This window comes from Mustela nigripes, chromosome 15, assembly GCF_022355385.1.
Source record: "Mustela nigripes isolate SB6536 chromosome 15, MUSNIG.SB6536, whole genome shotgun sequence".
In the NCBI taxonomy this organism is placed as follows: Eukaryota; Metazoa; Chordata; class Mammalia; order Carnivora; family Mustelidae; genus Mustela; species Mustela nigripes.
This window is the reverse complement of record NC_081571.1, coordinates 82928614-82946371: the sequence shown is the minus strand read 5'-3', so window position 1 is coordinate 82946371 and position 17758 is coordinate 82928614. Positions and strand designations below refer to the sequence as shown.

The 17758-nt window shown below is 52.0% G+C and overlaps 1 protein-coding gene across 8 annotated transcripts in view; it reads left to right on the top strand.

The window, feature by feature from the left end:
- The window catches only part of ANKRD10 (ankyrin repeat domain 10), a 32074-nt gene extending 14701 nt beyond the window's left edge, over nt 1-17373 (top strand). For 2 of the 8 annotated variants that reach the window (XM_059377966.1, XM_059377968.1), the window contains 3 exons: nt 3989-4224; nt 12534-12776; nt 15827-17373. In XM_059377966.1, coding sequence (XP_059233949.1) covers nt 3989-4224; nt 12534-12776; nt 15827-16302 — 955 coding nt within the window. In that variant the 3' untranslated portion in view covers nt 16303-17373. Of the gene's footprint in view, nt 1-3268; nt 3463-3988; nt 4225-12533; nt 12777-14617 lie in introns of those variants that run through there. The other 6 variants (XM_059377969.1, XM_059377970.1, XM_059377973.1 and 3 more) reach the window with 5 other exon arrangements.
- Nucleotides 17374-17758: the final 385 nt, after the last annotated feature.

Sequence of the window (17758 nt, the reverse complement as noted above, 5' to 3'; positions counted from 1 at the left end):
TTTTTTTTTTTTTTTTTTTTTTTTTTTTTTTTTTTTTTCCATTTATTTGACAGAGAAAGATCACAAGTAGGCAGAGAGGCAGGCAGAGAGAGAGAGAGGAGGAAGCAGGCTCCCCACTGAGCAGAGAGCCCGATGCGGGGCTGGATCCCAGGACCCTGAGATCATGACCTGAGCCGAAGGCAGAGACTCAACCCACTGAGCCACCCACGCACCCCGACACCAGAACTTTTAACAGAAAACACACAAGTGGAGCAGGGACAACCATGCTCTCGGCGGCTTGTACTTTCCCTCTGGATATTTTTCTTGGTACTTAACATTCTGTGATTTAACCGATTTGGCAGCTTTTTAAAAGTTGTTTGTTTGAATTGAGTAGTACATAAAATTTCTAGAAAGAGAGCTTTGAGGAATCCATGGACAGACACGTTTCATAAAAAGTGGACGAGTTAGCAGGAGCGTCTTCCGGTCACGTGTTACTCAGCAGATCCCGTCTGCTGTTGGTGTGTGTGGCCCGTAAACTGAGAATGATCTGTACCCTTCTCAGTGGTTGAACAAAAATCAAAAGAATAATTATTTTGTGACAAGTTAAAATTACATGAAATTCTTGTGTCAATGTCCACGAATGACCCGGCCTTGCTCTGTTGCTCCGTCTGGTCCGTGGCCGCTTTGGGGCCGAAAGGACAGACCTGAGTGGTTGTGAGCGGGCGTGTCCCGGGAGCAGGCGCTGGCAGCGTGTCGCACTCTGAAGGGGGAGCACCTGCCTCGGGATCAGCGTGCCCCAGTGCTCCTGTGCAGGCAGTGTCTTAGCGTGTGCGCTACGGCGTAAGCAGAACAGAATTCGGGGGTCGGACGTTTGTCAGGTAGACGATGGGGGGGGTGACAGTCCGGAAGTGGGGAGGCCTGTTGGTATGCGACCGGGTCTGGTGTTTGGAGATCCTTTGGCTGGAGAAGAGCGTGAGCCCTATGTCGTGCGCAGTCAGTGCTCAGTGATAAGGGAAGGAACACACCGTTGACCCTTGAACAACGGGGGCCTGAACTGTGCACGTCCTGTCATATGTGGATTTGTTTTTATAAATATGGTACATACTGTAAATATATTTTCCTTGTGATTTCCTTACTAACAGTTTCTTTTCTTGGCTTACTTCATTGTAAGTATATAGTATAAAATACGTATTCATGAACACTATCTTATCAGTAGATGTTCTGGACGACAGTAGGCTCTCAGTGGTAAAGTTTTGGGGAGTCAGCAGCTCCAGGTGGGTTTGCGGCTGCACAGGGGTCGGTACCCCCCAGCCCCTCCTTGTTCAAGGGTCTGCTCATGTAGCTGGAAGTCTGTAGCTTACTGGGAGCAGAGAGAAGATAGCATGTGTCCCTGTTTCTAAGAATCCTGTAGGGACTGCCAAAATTATTAGCTCCTGATTAATTGTTCCACAGCCCCCTTACGTCCCAGATTCTGCTCCTTCGTCTCCTAGAATGGCTTGATCTCCCTTTTGGATCCCTCTGAGTTCTCGTCCCGCCGAGGTGTGTGCGGCCCAGAGTCTGTCCAGTCTGAGCCGCGACTGTGCCTTCTTGTCTGCCCCGTCCGCACGCGGGCGCACATGGTGTGGGCTGGCCCCGGTCCTTCTGTTGAGTTTTGAATCTGTAACTCACGTGTGCGAGTGTTTGACGGTCGGGGGGGACCTTGCCTTCCTGTCGCGGGTCCCGGCACACGCCCCCACCCAAACGTGGGCCGTCCCCAGAGTCCCTGGAGGTGGGCGCCAGTCGGTGCTTGTCTTTAAGGCTGTATTTCCTTGGGAAAACAGTCCACTTGCTATTCTGACCTGAGTCCAGTCTGGTGTTGTTTCTGAGTGGAAAGTGAAGGCTTTGAGTGTGTTTGGGAAATTCTCCACAGCTGCTCTCGTGTTTTCCTCCGTGAGGTCGTGGCGGCGGATGCCGCTTCGGACCGTGTGAGCTGCTCCCCGTCGTCCTCTGGGCTGCCCGAGAGTCCTCCCTTCCGTCAGCCTGGCTCCGTGTTCTCGGATGCTGGGGAGCAAGTCCCTATCTCTGTGTAGAAGAGATCATTTTATAAACTTGGCGTATGTTCCAGGTCTTCATTTTTCAAAATTTGGAAGAATTAGACTTTTTTTTTCATATGGCTACCTGTTACCTTGTCCACATTCTTTCTTTTTTTCTTTCTTCTTTTTTTTAAGATTTTATTTATTTATTTATTTGACAGGCAGAGGTCACAAGCAGGCAGAGAGGCAGGCAGAGAGAGAGGAGGAAGCAGGCTCCCCGCTGAGCAGAGAGCCCGATGCGGGGCTCGATCCCAGGACCCTTGGATGAGGACCTGAGCCGAAGGCAGAGGCTTTAACCCACTGAGCTGCCCAGACGCCCCCACATTCTTGACGGAGTAGACCTTTCTGGACGATGGCACTGGGGGCGGCCCCTGAAAATTAAAAAACTCACTCAGCTAAACACCTGGCTTACTGTTGTCGTGTCAGGAGCGTGGCAGCTTCGGAAGCTAACTGTGTGGTCACTTTATATACGAGGAAGTGACGTAGTTCACAGTGTCCTCACGTCGGCGTTGCCTTTCCGTTTAGCTCCTCCATCACCATCAAAATAATACCCCGCTGTGGAATACTCGTTAGGGTTCCTAGACACGAAATCAGAGTGGCAGGTCTGGGCCCCAGTGGTTCTGCACTCGAGTAGGAAACTTGCTGGGTTTCTGTGATTCTCAGATCTTGTCTTTTTTATATCTGATCAAACCGAGTTTGGGCTTCGGCCTGTCTGGGACTCGTAGGATCCATTTCTTTATCTTGGGCTTTAAAGAGCAGAGACGTGTTCGCGGAGATCTGAAACTGTACAGGTTTCTCATTTCTCAGTTGCAGCATTAGGCGCATGAGGGCTGGAAAGGCTCGTTCTCTTCACGGTGAGAACCCCGGTCTGTCCCTGCCGGGCAGTCGTACTCCACGTTCACGTCCGTGCCGGGAGCAGGCCTTGCCGTGCTGCGTCGATCACTCGGTGAGACCGCAGGCCGGTGGCCTCGCTCAGCCGAGCAGACGCGGGAGCCGGCCCCCCTCTGGTGCGCACTCTCACTCCATCGGCCTATCTCCCTGGCTCGCACTTGACCTCATGGGGCAGGGTGTTTTTCTCGTCTTGCCGTTAGTATTTAGTATTTCCTGGTGGAGGTTTACGTATTTGTGGGATTGAGGTGGTTCCCTTCGCCTTCTGCCGGCACCTCCTACTTTAGTTTGTGTCTTGGCTGCTGTAGGGGACGCCAGCCTTCATCTGTTGGCATGGCCGGCCACACGAGCTGCCGCGGTGTGCACTCTGAACAGTGATAGGACTTCCCCGCCCCAGGACGGGACCCCAGGAATCCCCCGCTCAAATGCTCCGATGCCGGCATCTTCCCACCGCAGGCTTTCCGGAGCGGGCCAGAGAGCCGCATCAGACCCACACACTTGGCCTCTCGCGTCTCCCCCAGTGGTAAGTTCTCTGTCGTCAGGACCTCCTTCCAGACCTCCACTTACAGTGTCACGGCTAGTATCAAATCTGGCTTGTCGGTGTGCTGTTTTAAGGAAGCCGATCGTTACGAATGCCATGGACAATTCCAGTACATGTTTGTTTGTTATGATTTTACTCGAGCTAAAGGAATGGATTATTACAGTTATGCAGATAACGTAGAATTCAGTTCCAGGTTAAGTCTGAAGTCAGCATAAATTTAGGTTCTTCAGACTGACCTAAGAAATGATTTTGAGAAGTTGAATAGGAAGATGCCTTTTTTAAAGTTGAGCGTGTTGATTTTTAAATGCCTATCTCCCGACCTCGCTTAGCGATCACATGTGCGCAAGAGCCCCGTTAGCATGGCAGCAGGACCAGAGCTCCCCCGTAAGGGAGGCTCGCGGTACCTCCGTGTCCTCTTGCCGCCCCTTGAGCTAGTCAGTCAGGTCAGCAGGAGCAGAGACAGGTGAGCGCTCGGCGGGGTGTAATTCGGTGTTTTTGTGTCACGCAGCCTGAGGAACGCCAGTGGCCTGACAGCAGCAGACATTGCTCAAACCCAGGGTTTCCAAGAGTGCACCCAGTTTCTCTTGAACCTGCAGAACTGTCACCTGAGCCGTTTCTATGATAACGGCCCCATAAACGGGGGCCATCAGAACCGATTCCCTAATCATACTAGTGCGGGAGCCAATCGCAAGAGATGCTTGGAAGATCCAGAGCCCTTTGGAGTGAAGAAGGCTCGAACTGAAGGTGAGTCCCCTTGGTGGATGGGAGGGGGGCACGCTCCTCTTTCCTGTAACTTGTGCTCTTTTTTATGGCTGGAAGCGCCTTCGAGAGGAGACCTTTGCTCGAGGGTCCTGTGCCTGGAGGAGCCTGGTGCAGTTGTGCTTTTCTCCCCCTGTGGCCCTTGGAAGATTGGCCCTTTAACCAAAGGGGAGCGGTGAGAGGGCGGTGTTGACAGCTCAGATGGAAGTGTGTGTGTGTGTGTGTGCGTGCGTGCGTGCCTTTGTGCACACCCAGGGTCTTCTGCCGCTCTTTCCTGTACCTGTTTGAAATATAACTATTAAAAAAATCCGCCACCATGCCTGATTTTTTTGTTTGCTTCCTCTGAATGTCCCTGAGCCTATGAATAACATTGCTGGTCTGGTAGCAAAACACGGTTTCACATCTGGGCAGGGAGAGGTTTGCCTCGGCTGGTCTCCGCACCCGCAGGACGGGGTGTGTGTCGTGGCGAGACCCGAGGATACGCCTGGAAGGTGAGTGAGTTGTGAGTGAGTTATCTGTGTTGTCCACCGTTTTATCTCCACGTTACTTCGGAGTTCACGGTGAAGCAGAGTCACTGGTCAGGCTCCGATGAAAACAGCTCCCCTTCACCCAGAGAAAAATGTGTGTGTGCGCAGCTGTCTGTAAGAGATCTTACAGGACAGACCGCTGGCCGGGCAAGAGTATTCAACAAAGCGACACAGACAGGGACACACAGAGGTGGCAGTGAAAAGTAACCACGTTGAAATTAGGAGCTCGGGTAAGAGAGCTGAGGATAAGGACAAAGCTGTGCCCTTTGATTAAAAGAATAAAAAGCCATGCCAGGAGAGGAGGAAGACCTGGACGGCTGGAGGCCTCCGTTGCCTGCACCCCACGGGGTCAGCGTGGTCCTCTTTCCAGTGCTGCACGTTTTCAGTCTGTCCGGACAGTGTTTGGATGAAAATGGATTTCTTTTACTATAAAGTTGATAAAATTGTTTTACTGCTTTTAAATACTTAGTGACTAGGGGAACTTCGGACTTTTTTTGTGTGGAAATGAATGTATGAACTTGAGGTGGTGGTTTAAGAAACTCCTGGCTTCTGTGAGTCCCAGAACTCTCCAAGAATGCCGGAAGGGCGTAAGCACGAACGACACGGGCGGGTGTCCGCCCTCGCGGGGCCTGAACCGTGAGCTGTCGTCCAGCACGGTCACTGATGTGTACGTGTTCCGGCCGAGTCTTTCCTAATGTAGTTTAAAAGCCCTCTAAGAGCGTCCACTTTTTTAAAATAGCCTTTCTTGTCCGCTTCATGCCTGGTTTCGTATTTTGGAATGACGCAAAGTGTTGGCCTCATGGGCCCTTGGGCAGCAGACCGGTATGTGTCCATGTGCACGTATGCTGGTTCACAGCAGAAATCTTGGATTCTGCTAGTCGGCTAAGATGGATGTCCCTGGACGTTCTAACAAGACTCAAACATGGGCCAAAGAGTTTTTCCAACCAGGCTTTGCCGCACTCAGGTCCGTCGGATCTGCCCTGAAGAGACCGGAATGTACATTTCCTAGACCGCGTCACCACGCAGACGGATCCGAAGAATCGGGCGGGTGGGTAGATGTGGGGGGAGGGGGGTTATCTCCCTCCTCCAGGCGGGTTTGTTTTGGCCGACAGCGTGAGAGATGCACGTTTTGCCCCTGAGACTCCCCGGGCAGCCCGTTCCCGCTTCCCGCTCCTCGGCCGGGGCCTGGGCTTTGAGGCATGTGGCCCCGAGGCTGGGCTGGGCTGCCCGCCCCGGCGGAGGTCCCATCCGTCCGCCATCGCGGGAGACCTCTGAGCCGGGCCATCCTCGCTCCCGTCCCGCAGGCAGTGCTGGTCCCGGGCAGCGTCTCCCACAACCCTGAGCGTGTGCGGGCGTCTCTGGTCATGGCTGTGGGAGCACGGACGGGCCTGCAGCCTGCGCCTCTTTCCTCGGGGGGCGGGGGCGGTGAGTGGCGATGACCACTTTCACTTCATGACATGCTCGCCGTGAGTGGGGGCTGGGGCGTGGGTCTCATGACTTGGCCCCAGCTGCCTGGGTCTTCGGAAGGAAGTTGTGTCTGCCTGTGTGAGGACTTCTGCCCCGGGCTCGGGTTCCAGTAGATGATTCGCGATACGTTGTTGTAGTTCATTTCCACTTAATATCTGGCATCTTGTTTTGATTTGCTATTTAAATGTCTAAGCTTCAGGTTTTGCTCATTCTGAATTATTCATTTTGCAAACAAGTTTTTGGCTCTCACACCAGAGTAAAAATAAGCATTTTTTCCTTACCCAACACATGCATATAAAATACTTTTGAATAACTTCCCATGTCAACATATTTAAAAGAATTTAAAATTTTCTGTCTCCCTTCATTCTTCCCCAGGTACAAGTTAGGCTTTTCAGGGCCAGGAGTTCTGGGCTCCGTGAAGGCCTAGCTTAGACCTTATCAGTGAGATTCAGGCCAGTCTTTCTGCAACTAAAGAATCACACACACTCCTGTTTTTAATGTGCATTTTATGTTCATAAAACTTATTTCCAGAAGTTTTTCTGGCTAAGCCAACTTTTTAAGTGTGCCTTGTGAATTTATTTTTTTTTTAACTTTTTTTTTTTTTTACTTTGGAATCCTGAGACAAAGTTCCCCACTCTTCTCCACAGAAAGTGGCCTCTGTCCCTGCTTCCACTAAACTGTTTTCAGATGTTTTAATGTCATTGGTGTGATTTCCCTTGGAAACTACGGATGGAAAAGAACTTGAAGGATTAATGACACTGCTGCCTGACCGTCTGCTGCGCTGGGGGGTGGGCTGAGCCTCGGGCGGGTCCTATGTGACATGCCCCCGCCCCAGCATTCACACCAGCAACCCCTCCACCCTGGTCAGAGCGTGGACCTAGTCCCTGGGGCTGTGAACTCGAGCATAAAGTCAAGTCCAAAGTCACTTCAGCGGTTGATCCTAACTAAAAGTATTTTGGCATAAGATCGGGTTTTGTTCATTTGGGGTGGCACAAGGAAGCACGGGTATGTACGTGAGTTTCGGTGTGTTTTCCCCCCATTTATCAACCATTGGCTCGAGGTCAGATGACAGGTGTCCTTCAGTGACAGCTGCTCGGTAACGTTCTGTTAGTGTTTCTGTTAACCTTCAGGAGTAACAGTCCCGTTACCCGTGTGTGTGGTCCTTGGAAACCCGCCCAGATACCAGGGAGACTGGTTGGGAAGAATGCCCGTCCTATCCTCTTCTTTTAATCAGGAGTTGCTTTGGCTGCAGCTCCCGTGTCGGGAGCAAGGAGGGGCAGCGTGATCTGTAGACTGAGCCAGCGACCAGGGTTTTGTGACTGGGAACAGTTGCCATAGGAAGGAGCCTGTGTTGATACTAGATCTCGTTAAATCAGTTTTTAATTCAGAAGGATATAGTACTGATCTTAGAATTTCATACATAATGTATAGGTATTTAACTTAAACACCTTTTAGGAAAACTACAGCATTATGGTCCTGTTTAAAATCAGCAATGAGAAGTTTCTCGGCACACCTTCCCCTGGATAAGCTTCACATTAAACAATGTGCACTCTGGTCTTCAGTATCCGACCGGACCACAGCGGAGACGGGCGGTGGCCGTGTGGGGGGAGCAGAGGAGTGGCGCGTCTGCCTGCTTAGAGCCTGAGTCTCAGGAGATCCTCTGCCTCCCCAGTGAAAAATGTGGCTCCCGCCGGTTTGATCCCGTACATTAGAGACGCACACGACTGACTTCAAGGGCAGAGTTTAAGTGTTTGACCAGAGTAAGAGAACAGTGCGGTTGGAATAACAGGATTGTTTTGTCTGGATCCCTGAAGGCTTCGCGTCCAGGAATGGTGATCTGAATGACACCGGAAACCCAAGCACTCTGTGATTTGCACCGTTTCCGTCTCAAATTCCAGCCTCCGGAGGCTCCTCTGTTCGCAGAGCAGTGTAGCTGCCGTGGCCGGAGTCCGCCACCCCATGCACCTTCTCTCCTGTGCCCTTTCACAGAACCCCAAGGCCTCCCGTGGTGTTTCCAGAACTCTCACTGCTGCTTGTGGGGCCGTGGCGGGAGCTTAGAGTCCATGAAATGTTCCCCCATGGTAGAACCATCTTCATTCCGGCCTCAGGTCCTGCTTTGATTTAAACAGAATCTTTCTTTAAAAAGTTGTTATCCAGGTAAATTGTGGTAAGTGGATAAGAAATCATACTGATTGATTATGGCCGGTGGGAAGCCCCCGGGGGAGACTTTCCTTCCCGAGTACTTGCCAATGGTTGGGACTCCCCGTTCCGCGGGGAGACCACATGTGTGTGAAGCGTCCTGGGGCTCCTGGCCAACTCCCCTTGAGGGCTGACCCACACCTGGGACCCCCACACCAGCACCCTGAAGATACACAACAGGAGGTCACTAGTCTGTGCCACGAGCCCAGCCTCGCCGAGGTCTGTCGTGCAAACCTACTTGGCAGTGTTTGGGTGCCCGACAGCTCCCTCGTGCTGGGCCTAGGGGTTCGCACCCTGCTAGCCAGCCAGAGCACCAGCACCTCACAACGATGTGACCATAGAGATTGAATTGTTCTTTTTCAGAGACGTTTCTGCCTTGAACGTTAAAATAAGTCTGAGTGGGCTTTCTTCAGGAGCCCTAGGTAAGCTTGCAGGTGTCCTTGGCAGTTGGAATCTCGTGTTTGGGGGGTGCCGGGCTGGCTCAGTAGGAGCTTGTGGCCATGAGTTCAAGCCCCACGCTGGGCATAGAGTTCACTATTAAAGAGTGATAGTAACTCATTTTTGTTCTGCACGTGCCCCTTCCCGGCCGTACGGAGCCAGCTCAGGAATCCGCTTCCCGACAGCACCCTCCAGGACTCCCCGCCTTCCAAAAGCCCAGGGACACCACCCCCCGGGCTTTCAGACTGCGCGCGTAAAGCAAACACGTGGCTGTAGCATCTTGCTGAGAGCTGGCCGCGGCCTCAGACGGCCGTACCGGTGCCCGGTTCTGCATCTGGACCATGGTCGGTCATGCTTGCAAAGTCGCCTCTGCAGGAAGGAGGCTGGGAGGGTCTTTCTTGAGCCGCTGCTAGACAGTGTCCTGCCGCAGATGGTCCGCGGCGAACGTGTGCTGCAATCTTGTGGCCGAGTAGGAGGTAAGGACTTTTTTTAGCGAAACGTGTCGTGGTCTTTGCTTTTTCCTGTGGAGGTGGGTAGAGAGACGGGAAGAGAAGGTGCCGCTCCGAGCCCCGGAGAGCGCCCAATCCGACCACGTGGGGAGAGACGCCTCGCGCTCTGTGTGCGAGGCTGCCTTGCTCAGACGCAGCGTGGCACGTCTCCGTGGCTCCTTCGGCCGAGGCGAATGAGTGTGGGAGAGAGGAGTCTGCTCGGCGCCAATGTTCCGACAGTTCTGAGAGGCCGGCGTCAATGTCGGTTCATAAAACATGGGTTTAAAAAGTAAATTGCGCCTGTGCCGCCGATTCCTGGACGCTGGAGTGACCCGGCCCGGGCGCAGCCGGACTGTCTGCCGCCGAGTTTTTAAAAGCCTTGCAGGTGCTTCATGGCAGCGATGCTCCACAAAGACGGCCTGTCTGTGGAGAACCGGCCTGAGTGCGTTAGCATATGCTCCCCTGTTAAAGAGTGTCTTGACTACACGTAGGAGAGCCTTCCGTCGGTGTCGTATTTGTCCCCGCCGGCACTGACGGCGCACCTGCGAGGTGGCAGGGTTTCAGAGGGTTTCAGCCTGTGCTCTGCATGGGTCTCTCCTTCCCGGAGTCATTTCCAGGGCAAACTGGCCTTGTCCCCTGGCTCCTCCTCTTCGCGTGACCTTGAATGTCCCCAGACTCCTCTGCCTGCGGCCCCTGCGGCCCCCTGGTGGCAGGCCCACCCGAGCTGCTGCTCTTAACAGCCGGCCTTTCCAGGGGGCCGGGCTCCTGATTCTGTTACGGGTCGCGCCAGGACGAGTCATGTTTGTTTGCTTCCTGTGTCTGTGCGTTTTCAGGCTGCAGAGTGGGCTGCATTCATGGATGCGGTCCCCCTTCTGAGCACTGGGCTTAAGAGACGAGAAGATAAGTAGCTCTGCTCTCAGGAAGCGCTTTCACATTTGTCCTCTGTCGGGGTTTCTGTAAACTGCTTTCCTTTTCAGACCTGTGAAACGGCACACTTAGCTCAGGGCTCACCGTCCCCAGGAACCCTGGCCCCTGAATCCTGAAGAGCAGACCTTACGAGGACAGGCACTGAGCGCCGTGCTGGAGCCCCGTGCAGCTTCCCGTTCGCAGGGGCGTCCATCCGTGGCTTTGCTGGGCTGGCGTGTGCCCGTTCTCCGTGGACCACTGGACTCCCAGGACGGCTTACCAGGCGCAGGAGAGGAAGGAGCAGGACCCGAGCCCACGCAGACCGCAGGCTCCTCAGACTCAGCAGTCTCTGAAATGACAGGCTGAGGTCTCCCCGAAGGTCCTGAACACCACCACCCCCGCCCCCTCGTGAGGGCGGCCAGTTTGCCACGGACGTGTGGAAAGTACCTGCTTCCCAGGGTGGGTGGCAGCTTGCCTGGCGCTGATGGGGGCCCGTGGAGGAAGGCGGAGAGCCTTGAGTGGGAAAGCCGGAAATCCAGGGCTTAATGCCTCGGGCCTAAAAGCACCTGTGTTGTGAGTGACCTTGGCCTCCTGCCTGTGCAGACCAGCTACACAGGTCACACTGCTCTGTTTCTCCCACATGTCGGTCGTCTGGGACTTGCGTTCCTCTTCGTGAAGACCATACGTTGTTCTCCGGTCTCGGCGGTTTGGCTTCGGGTTAGCGGCAGTCTGGAGCCGGTGTGCTTGCTCCTTTTACATCTGTAAAATCCGACTCCTGCCTGCAAATCAGAAGTAACAGAAGCCGCAGAGTTCATGTCTGTTTTTAAATGTTTATTGGGAAGATTTAGCACAAAAGTTGTTTATTGTATATATACTTTGACCCAGAAATTTATCTGATTAAAGACCCAGAAGTACACAGAAGGTGCCGAGTGAGGCTTCGACTGTGGTGTTCACGACAGGACAGCCGGGGAGTTGCAGGGGTTAGAATGCGACCCTACAGCGGATTCTTACATGACTTTAAAAGGTTCTTTTGGACTTTGCTCACGAGCTGCATTCATGCCATGGTAGATGAAAACGATCTGGGGGTCCGATTCTGTAATAGCATGTGTGTGCTGAGACCAGAAAGCCACATGATCACGGGAACGTGGCCGCTGGGGGTAGGGTGGGGGCGCCCAGGGAAGGCGCCCAGGGGAGTGTTTCCACACAATGAGTGTGATTCTTGCAGGAAACGTGATTAAATGTGCATGTTTGTTTTCCTCCAAGATCCAGAGAATGATCCTTTTTAGAGGAATGTGTGTAACTTCAGCCTCAAAGATCTGGAACTAGGATTGTAATGTTCGTTTCCGGTGTTACTGTATCTTGGTGCACAGGGTCACGCCCCCAGAACAGTATTTAACCTTGGCTTTTACTTTCCTTTCTACTACTGAGATTAGTGAATTTTTTTTTTTAAGATTTTATTTATTTGAGAGAGAGAGACAGTGAGAGAGAGCATGAGCGAGGAGAAGGTCAGAGGGAGAAGCAGACTCCCCATGGAGCTGGGAGCCTGATGCCAGACTCGCTCCCGGGACTCCAGGATCATGACCTGAGCCGAAGGCAGCCGTCCAACCAACTGAGCCACCCAGGCGCCCCTGAATTTTTTTTTTTTTAATTTAGGATAATTTTAATGGTTTTTATGTTATTCAAGAATTGTCTTTGTATTTCTTTTTTTTTTTTTTTTTAAGATTTTATTTATTTGACAGAGATCACAAATAGGAGAGACAGGCAGAGAGAGAGGAGAAAGCAGGCTCCCTGCTGAGCAGAGAGCCCGATGCGGGCCTCGATCCCAGGACCCTGAGATCATGACCTGAGCCATAGGCAGTGGCTTAACCCACTGAGCCATCCAGGCGCCCCTGTCTTCATATTTTTTTACGAAAAATAACTGAAGGAACATTTCGGGCCATAATACAGAGTATGCTGAACTTAGAAACATATTTAGAAATCTCTGTGGGTCGTAGAACTGCTTTATTTCCTCCAGGGACCAGCCATGAAGGAGAGTTTGTGCCCCTGGGTACAGGTAGAGTAAGTGTCTGAAATCCCGTGACTTTTCCTTGGAGCTGCACATTTGGGGAAGTTTCCCGGCCATGCTCTAGGCTCCTTGCTGATCCCTAGATTCCATTGTTTTCACAGATTGGGAGCATTCAGGGCTCTTAGAGGGGAAAAGGAGGGAGAAACCATTGTCTTAAAAGCTTGCGGGTGCAGGGATCTAAAATTGCCTTTGTGTTCTGTGCAGCTCGGAACTTGGGTCCCTGCACGCCGCTGGGGAACAGCGACGCGGACGATGAAGCTGACAAAATGCTGGTCGACAGAGAGCTCACGGCTGTCACAGGTGGGAGTGGACAGTTCCCTGTTAGCTGCGGCAGCAGCCCCATGGTCGAAGACAGCAGACAGCAGGAGGGTGGTTCTGTCGGACCCAGAGAAATAGAAGTATACACGGTCTCAGCGATGCAGACGCCTTGCCGCTGCAGGAGCCAGTGTGCGTACTATTTCTGACCTGAGTGTCCTCCCCAGCGCTGCACTTTGTTGTCCGACGTTTTAAAGAATGTTACACTACAGTTTGCGCATCTTGGGCGAGTTTGTAGATACGAGGATGAGTGTGTCGGGTGCATTCTGTAGACATGAGGTGTTTGAGTGCAATCTTCCTATTTTGGTTTGACGCTTCCGCTTAACGTGCCTTGTTTAATTTCAAAGAGGTTTCGCACGCTTACTTTCCTGACATGTGACCTTTGGGTGAACACATCAGACATCTGTAGCTAGTGGTTCCGCCGGGTACACGGCAAGGATGATTTGCTGTGGACGTGGAGGACGGGTAGATGGTTTTGACCCGCAACTGGGCTCGCCAGCGTGGGGCCTCCCACTCGCCTCTGCTGGCTGCTGTGGTTTCTGGGAGGGCAGCTCGGTCCAGCCAAGCGCTGGGCGCCGTGGCCCGCAGACACGTACGCGCTGCGGGTGCTCATGTCTCCGCACGGTCGATGGTTCAGGCTGTTTCTTTAGCATTCAGAATCTCTCAAGACTTTTCCTTGGAGTTAATACTTTTCTCTGCCAATTTTCTCTTTAGATGACCATGAAAACATCTTAGCAGTTTTCTTACTGTGTTAATATATGTAGAAATAGATACTGGTTTGTTTAAGGTTTTATTATGTCTCTAGGCTAAATTCTTCACTGGGGTAAGAGATTATGCATTATGCTTCCCAGACATACACGAAAAACTATTTCTGTGACTAAAAATGGAAGGAAAATGTGTACATCTTTCTAGAAGCTACAGGGTTACAGGTGGAATCACCTTTTTGCCACATCATTAAATGGGTAGATTTTCTATGGAAAATTCTAATACGTTAGTAATTTAAAGACCTTGGCTAAAGACAAGTAACAAAACTCAAAGCTTTTCAAAACAAATGACATAGCTACATGCTTTAAAAGGCAGAAGTAACCTCTAAACTTCAGGCGTTCATGTCCCGCATTTTCAGGCCAAATTTAATAGCCAGCGCGGGTGTCGCGTTGAAAAGGCCACACTTTTACTTCAAGCCCAGCTTGTCCTGTGTGACGGGCGCCAAACTTCCGGTCACCTCGCGCACAGCACCGTCTGCCCACGTGCACAAAACGGGCTGAGCTCCTGGGGGCCGTGCCGTGGGCAGGCAGGTGGTGTGCGGGAGCACGGGCCCGCAGAGGCGGGAGGGACAAGGAGCTAGGACGGTGTTGGAGGCGGCCAGGCGGGGTCCCGAATAGCCAGTCTCTAGGATGTCCGCCGTTCTCGTGCTCAGCTGGATTAGATTTTCCACAAGGACATGAGGTCATCAAGTAGCCTTGGTGTTGACATTGCGTCCAGCGCTCGCCCTCGCACCCCCCGGGGACTAGAGGAGACGCGTCGCACGGAGCTCAGACGGAGAACTGAGTCAAGGCGGCTCCGACCTCTGACCCGGTGCTCCTGGACCTTTTCAGGGCTGATCCCCCGGAAACCTCATGTCCGTGTCTGTTACTGGGACACAGTTATTTGTCTTAGTGACCATCAGGGTCGCCATCATACTCATGAATTTCATCACCCAGGAACACTGATTAAAGTTCTCTGGGATTAGCTCATTTTATTTCTTTTTATTCTACTTCATGTTCAGTTCTTGAAATACTACTTCTCTAGCCTTGAGTTTTAACTAAATAAAAGAGCTGTCCTTTAATTTAGGGGGGAAAAAAAGTCCCTTATCCTCTGAAGAATTTATAGCAGTTATGAAGCATGATTATCACTTAAACTGCCAGGAAAATGATTAATGGAATGTGTAGAAGGTGTTTTTGTTCATTGAACAAGCCATGATTTTTTATTGGCAGGAAGATTTGCGGGACACGCAGAAACCTATGTCCAAGTGCAAATCAGACACCTGGCTGGTGAGGCGGAAAGTCAGCCCTTCTGGGGAGGGCCACACTGTGTGTCGGGGGCCTGTGTGTGGAAACATGTCCTCGTTCCAATGGTCGTGGGACTCCACTCGTGTGTTTAATCCCATACCTTGCTTTAACAGCTCAGAACATTGAGATAAAATTTCCTATTACCAAGCAAGACCGAATTCTCATTTTTTGTACTGTTCTGTGAACTCCTATGAACGTGACTATTGAATCCCGGGTTTCCTTGTACAGAAAAGGACCTTGTAATCGCTGTCCCCTTGGGCTCGGGTGTGTTGGGGTCGACTCTGTCATTCCCCCTGAGATGGATGTCTCCCTATGCAGGTTAAGCAACATTTTCCCAACCTAAGCGTTTTTTTTTACCGTAGCCTCATTAGATGAATGAAGGCTTGGACGTCGGAGTCCACTCACCTGGCGAACTCGGAAGGCCCCGCCAGGGCTCGCGCTGCTGCGCCGCCCGTCCCAGACCGCACGCGTGAGAGCGCTTAGTGTCCCGTCCTCGCCGGCCGCTTGCCGCCACACTGGTGCCACGCGGACGCGAGGGTCGCTAAGATCTGAGCTCCCGTGTCAGAGCGCCAGGCCTGAGCCGTGGGCGCGTCCCCGGAGCTCGCGTGGCGCTGCCTCGCCCGGTCCCAGGCGCCCCCGGCCCCCATGTCGGCGGCCGCCTTCCTTCCTTTCCTCCTTTCCTTCAGAGCTGGAGGGGTGGGGGCTTATTTAGCCCGTGGGAGACCTCCCCTTCGTTCTGCTGGCCGGTCTCGCAGGTGATTTTTAAAATGTCTTCCTGAAAGTAGTCTTGACACGAGAGCACTTTTCCGATTCTGGTGTTGCCGGCGGCGCTGCGGGGCTGCTGGTCGTTTTCATGCCGCAGAGCTGTCGCCTCAGGCGTCCGCATCCAGTCACTCGGTGCAGCCAAAAGCCAGAGATGTGTCTTGTCTTACCAGGAACATGCTGCTGTTGGTTCTATTTTTAAATCTGCCTATGCAGTTTTTTACCTCCGGAAAAGGAACTGGTTTGTTCTAAAGAAAAAAAAAAAAAAGAAGCTAAGTAAATCCTTTAGAGTTGTGGCAGCAATGCAACTGTTCTAGTTCCTCCTCCCCCTCTGGTTCAGAATTCTGGTGACAGGTGTATCTCTCAATGCAGATATGAAAACCAGTAGCCCCGCGCCGGATACACTGACACATGGATGTGTCATCAGTGGACATTTGGACTTCCCCTCCACGACACAGCTCAATGGGATGGAGAGCGGGAGTGACCAGAGCTTATCAGGAGCTAACGGTGTTAGCAGTGGCATAGTTCAAGGACGGCCTTTTCCGAGTAGCCAGGGTCCGCTTTGTGTCCATGGGACCGAGGAGCCAGAAAAGACCGTGAGCGCTAACGCCGAGATGTGCGGCTCTCTGCACCTGAACGGGAGCCCGAGCAGCTGCGTGGCTAACAGACCTTCCTGGGTGGGGGACGTTGAGGAGAACCTGCACTACGGGCACTACCACGGGTTCGGGGACACCGCTGAAAGCATCCCCGAGCTCAGTAGCCTGGCAGAGCACCCCAGCTCCGTGAAGGGGGCAGAGAGGCCCGGCGGTGCCGACCTGGGGGCCATGCACCTGTACCACGGCTCGTAGAGACCGGCAGCCTGACCGTGTGGACGCGCCCATGCCTCCCTAGTAGCCGACCGTGAATACTCACGTGGCGCCCACTTGAGGGAATGTCACGACTTGTACTATTTTTGTATACTTTCGGCTTCCTGACAAAGTCCGCTTGTGTTTGAGAAGTTCCTCGTGAGTCCTGTTGTACGCATGAGGACGGCTGACTTAGCGCCCAGGTGTTTCCTAGCGGGTTGGCGGGCCTCTCTCCCAAGTCTAATCTCTCGGCCGCCAGCCTCGGTGTTGTCCTTTGAGTGCGTCGCCGTAGAATGCCGTCCTTCCAGACTCCTGGTCCACAGGCCTCTTGGAAAGCTTGCTTCTGCTCTAACCTTGTAGACTCTATGACAGAAGACGGCTCGTTCCCTATGCAAAGTACAGCCTTACAAAGATGTCTTGGAAAAAAGAACATTTGTCTTTTTCAAAGTCTTTTCATTGAAACTTTGCAGCTTGCCGTGTGGTGGGTCTTCTTCCAGGCACGCGTGCTGGTTTGGGGGCGGAAGCGGCCCCTTTGTCAACAACGTAGCTCCCTGCCCCGCGTTTCACTGGAAACACCTGCAGTCCGGGACTGGCTGCGGCCCTGTCGTGGTTTTATCCCACATTTCTTGCTTTGTCTCTACGGTTTGTACCACAGATAACGGTTTCCTTTATATGTAGTAGAAATTACTATTTGTAGGAAATGTCAGGTCAGGATATTTATAACTGACTATTTTGACTTATATTTTCTTTTTTCTTGGTTTTTTTGGGGGGGAGGGGAGTGGTTTCTGCTTTAAAATGTATACCACTATGTATATCCCATCTACTGAGAGAATTTTGGCTCTCTCTTAATAAAAGTGCACTACGTTTATGGTTTTATAGAAATTAGCTTTTGTTTAAGCAGCTAGTGGTCACACTGTGCAAATATTGTAATGAATTTTTACTTTTCTGATTTTTGTAATGAAAATTGGTGAAGTTAGAGAAAATGTCCATTGAACAAGCCAATGTCCTAAGAGTGTTACTAACATCTTGTTTTTAAACTGTGCTTTACAGATTGAATAAAAAACTCTCACTTGAGCCGTGCCTGGGGTGTGCTTTCTTTCTAGGGTGGAGGAGGGGGTGGGGGTGTCCGCGCAGGGGACAGGAAGGGAGGGACGAGTGGAGCGTCCCCTTTTATTTTGCTTGTAAGATTTTACTTTACTCCCCTGGCCCTGCCCATGGAATTTCTGGCCACTTTCGGTTTCTGGGTGTAGATGCTCTAGTCTTAGGACCCTTTCCTCCCAGAGCCTCTTGGGGGCGTGTCAGTCGCTCTCAGCCAGCAGTACTGTCCTGCCTGCGTATTTTCATAAAAGACAATGACCATAATTTACTGAACGTTGGGCCAGCAGACATTTATGAACATAAGCCTTTTAAAACTATAAATTACAGTTAGTAAATGCCAACAAAATAATCTTTCTGGCAT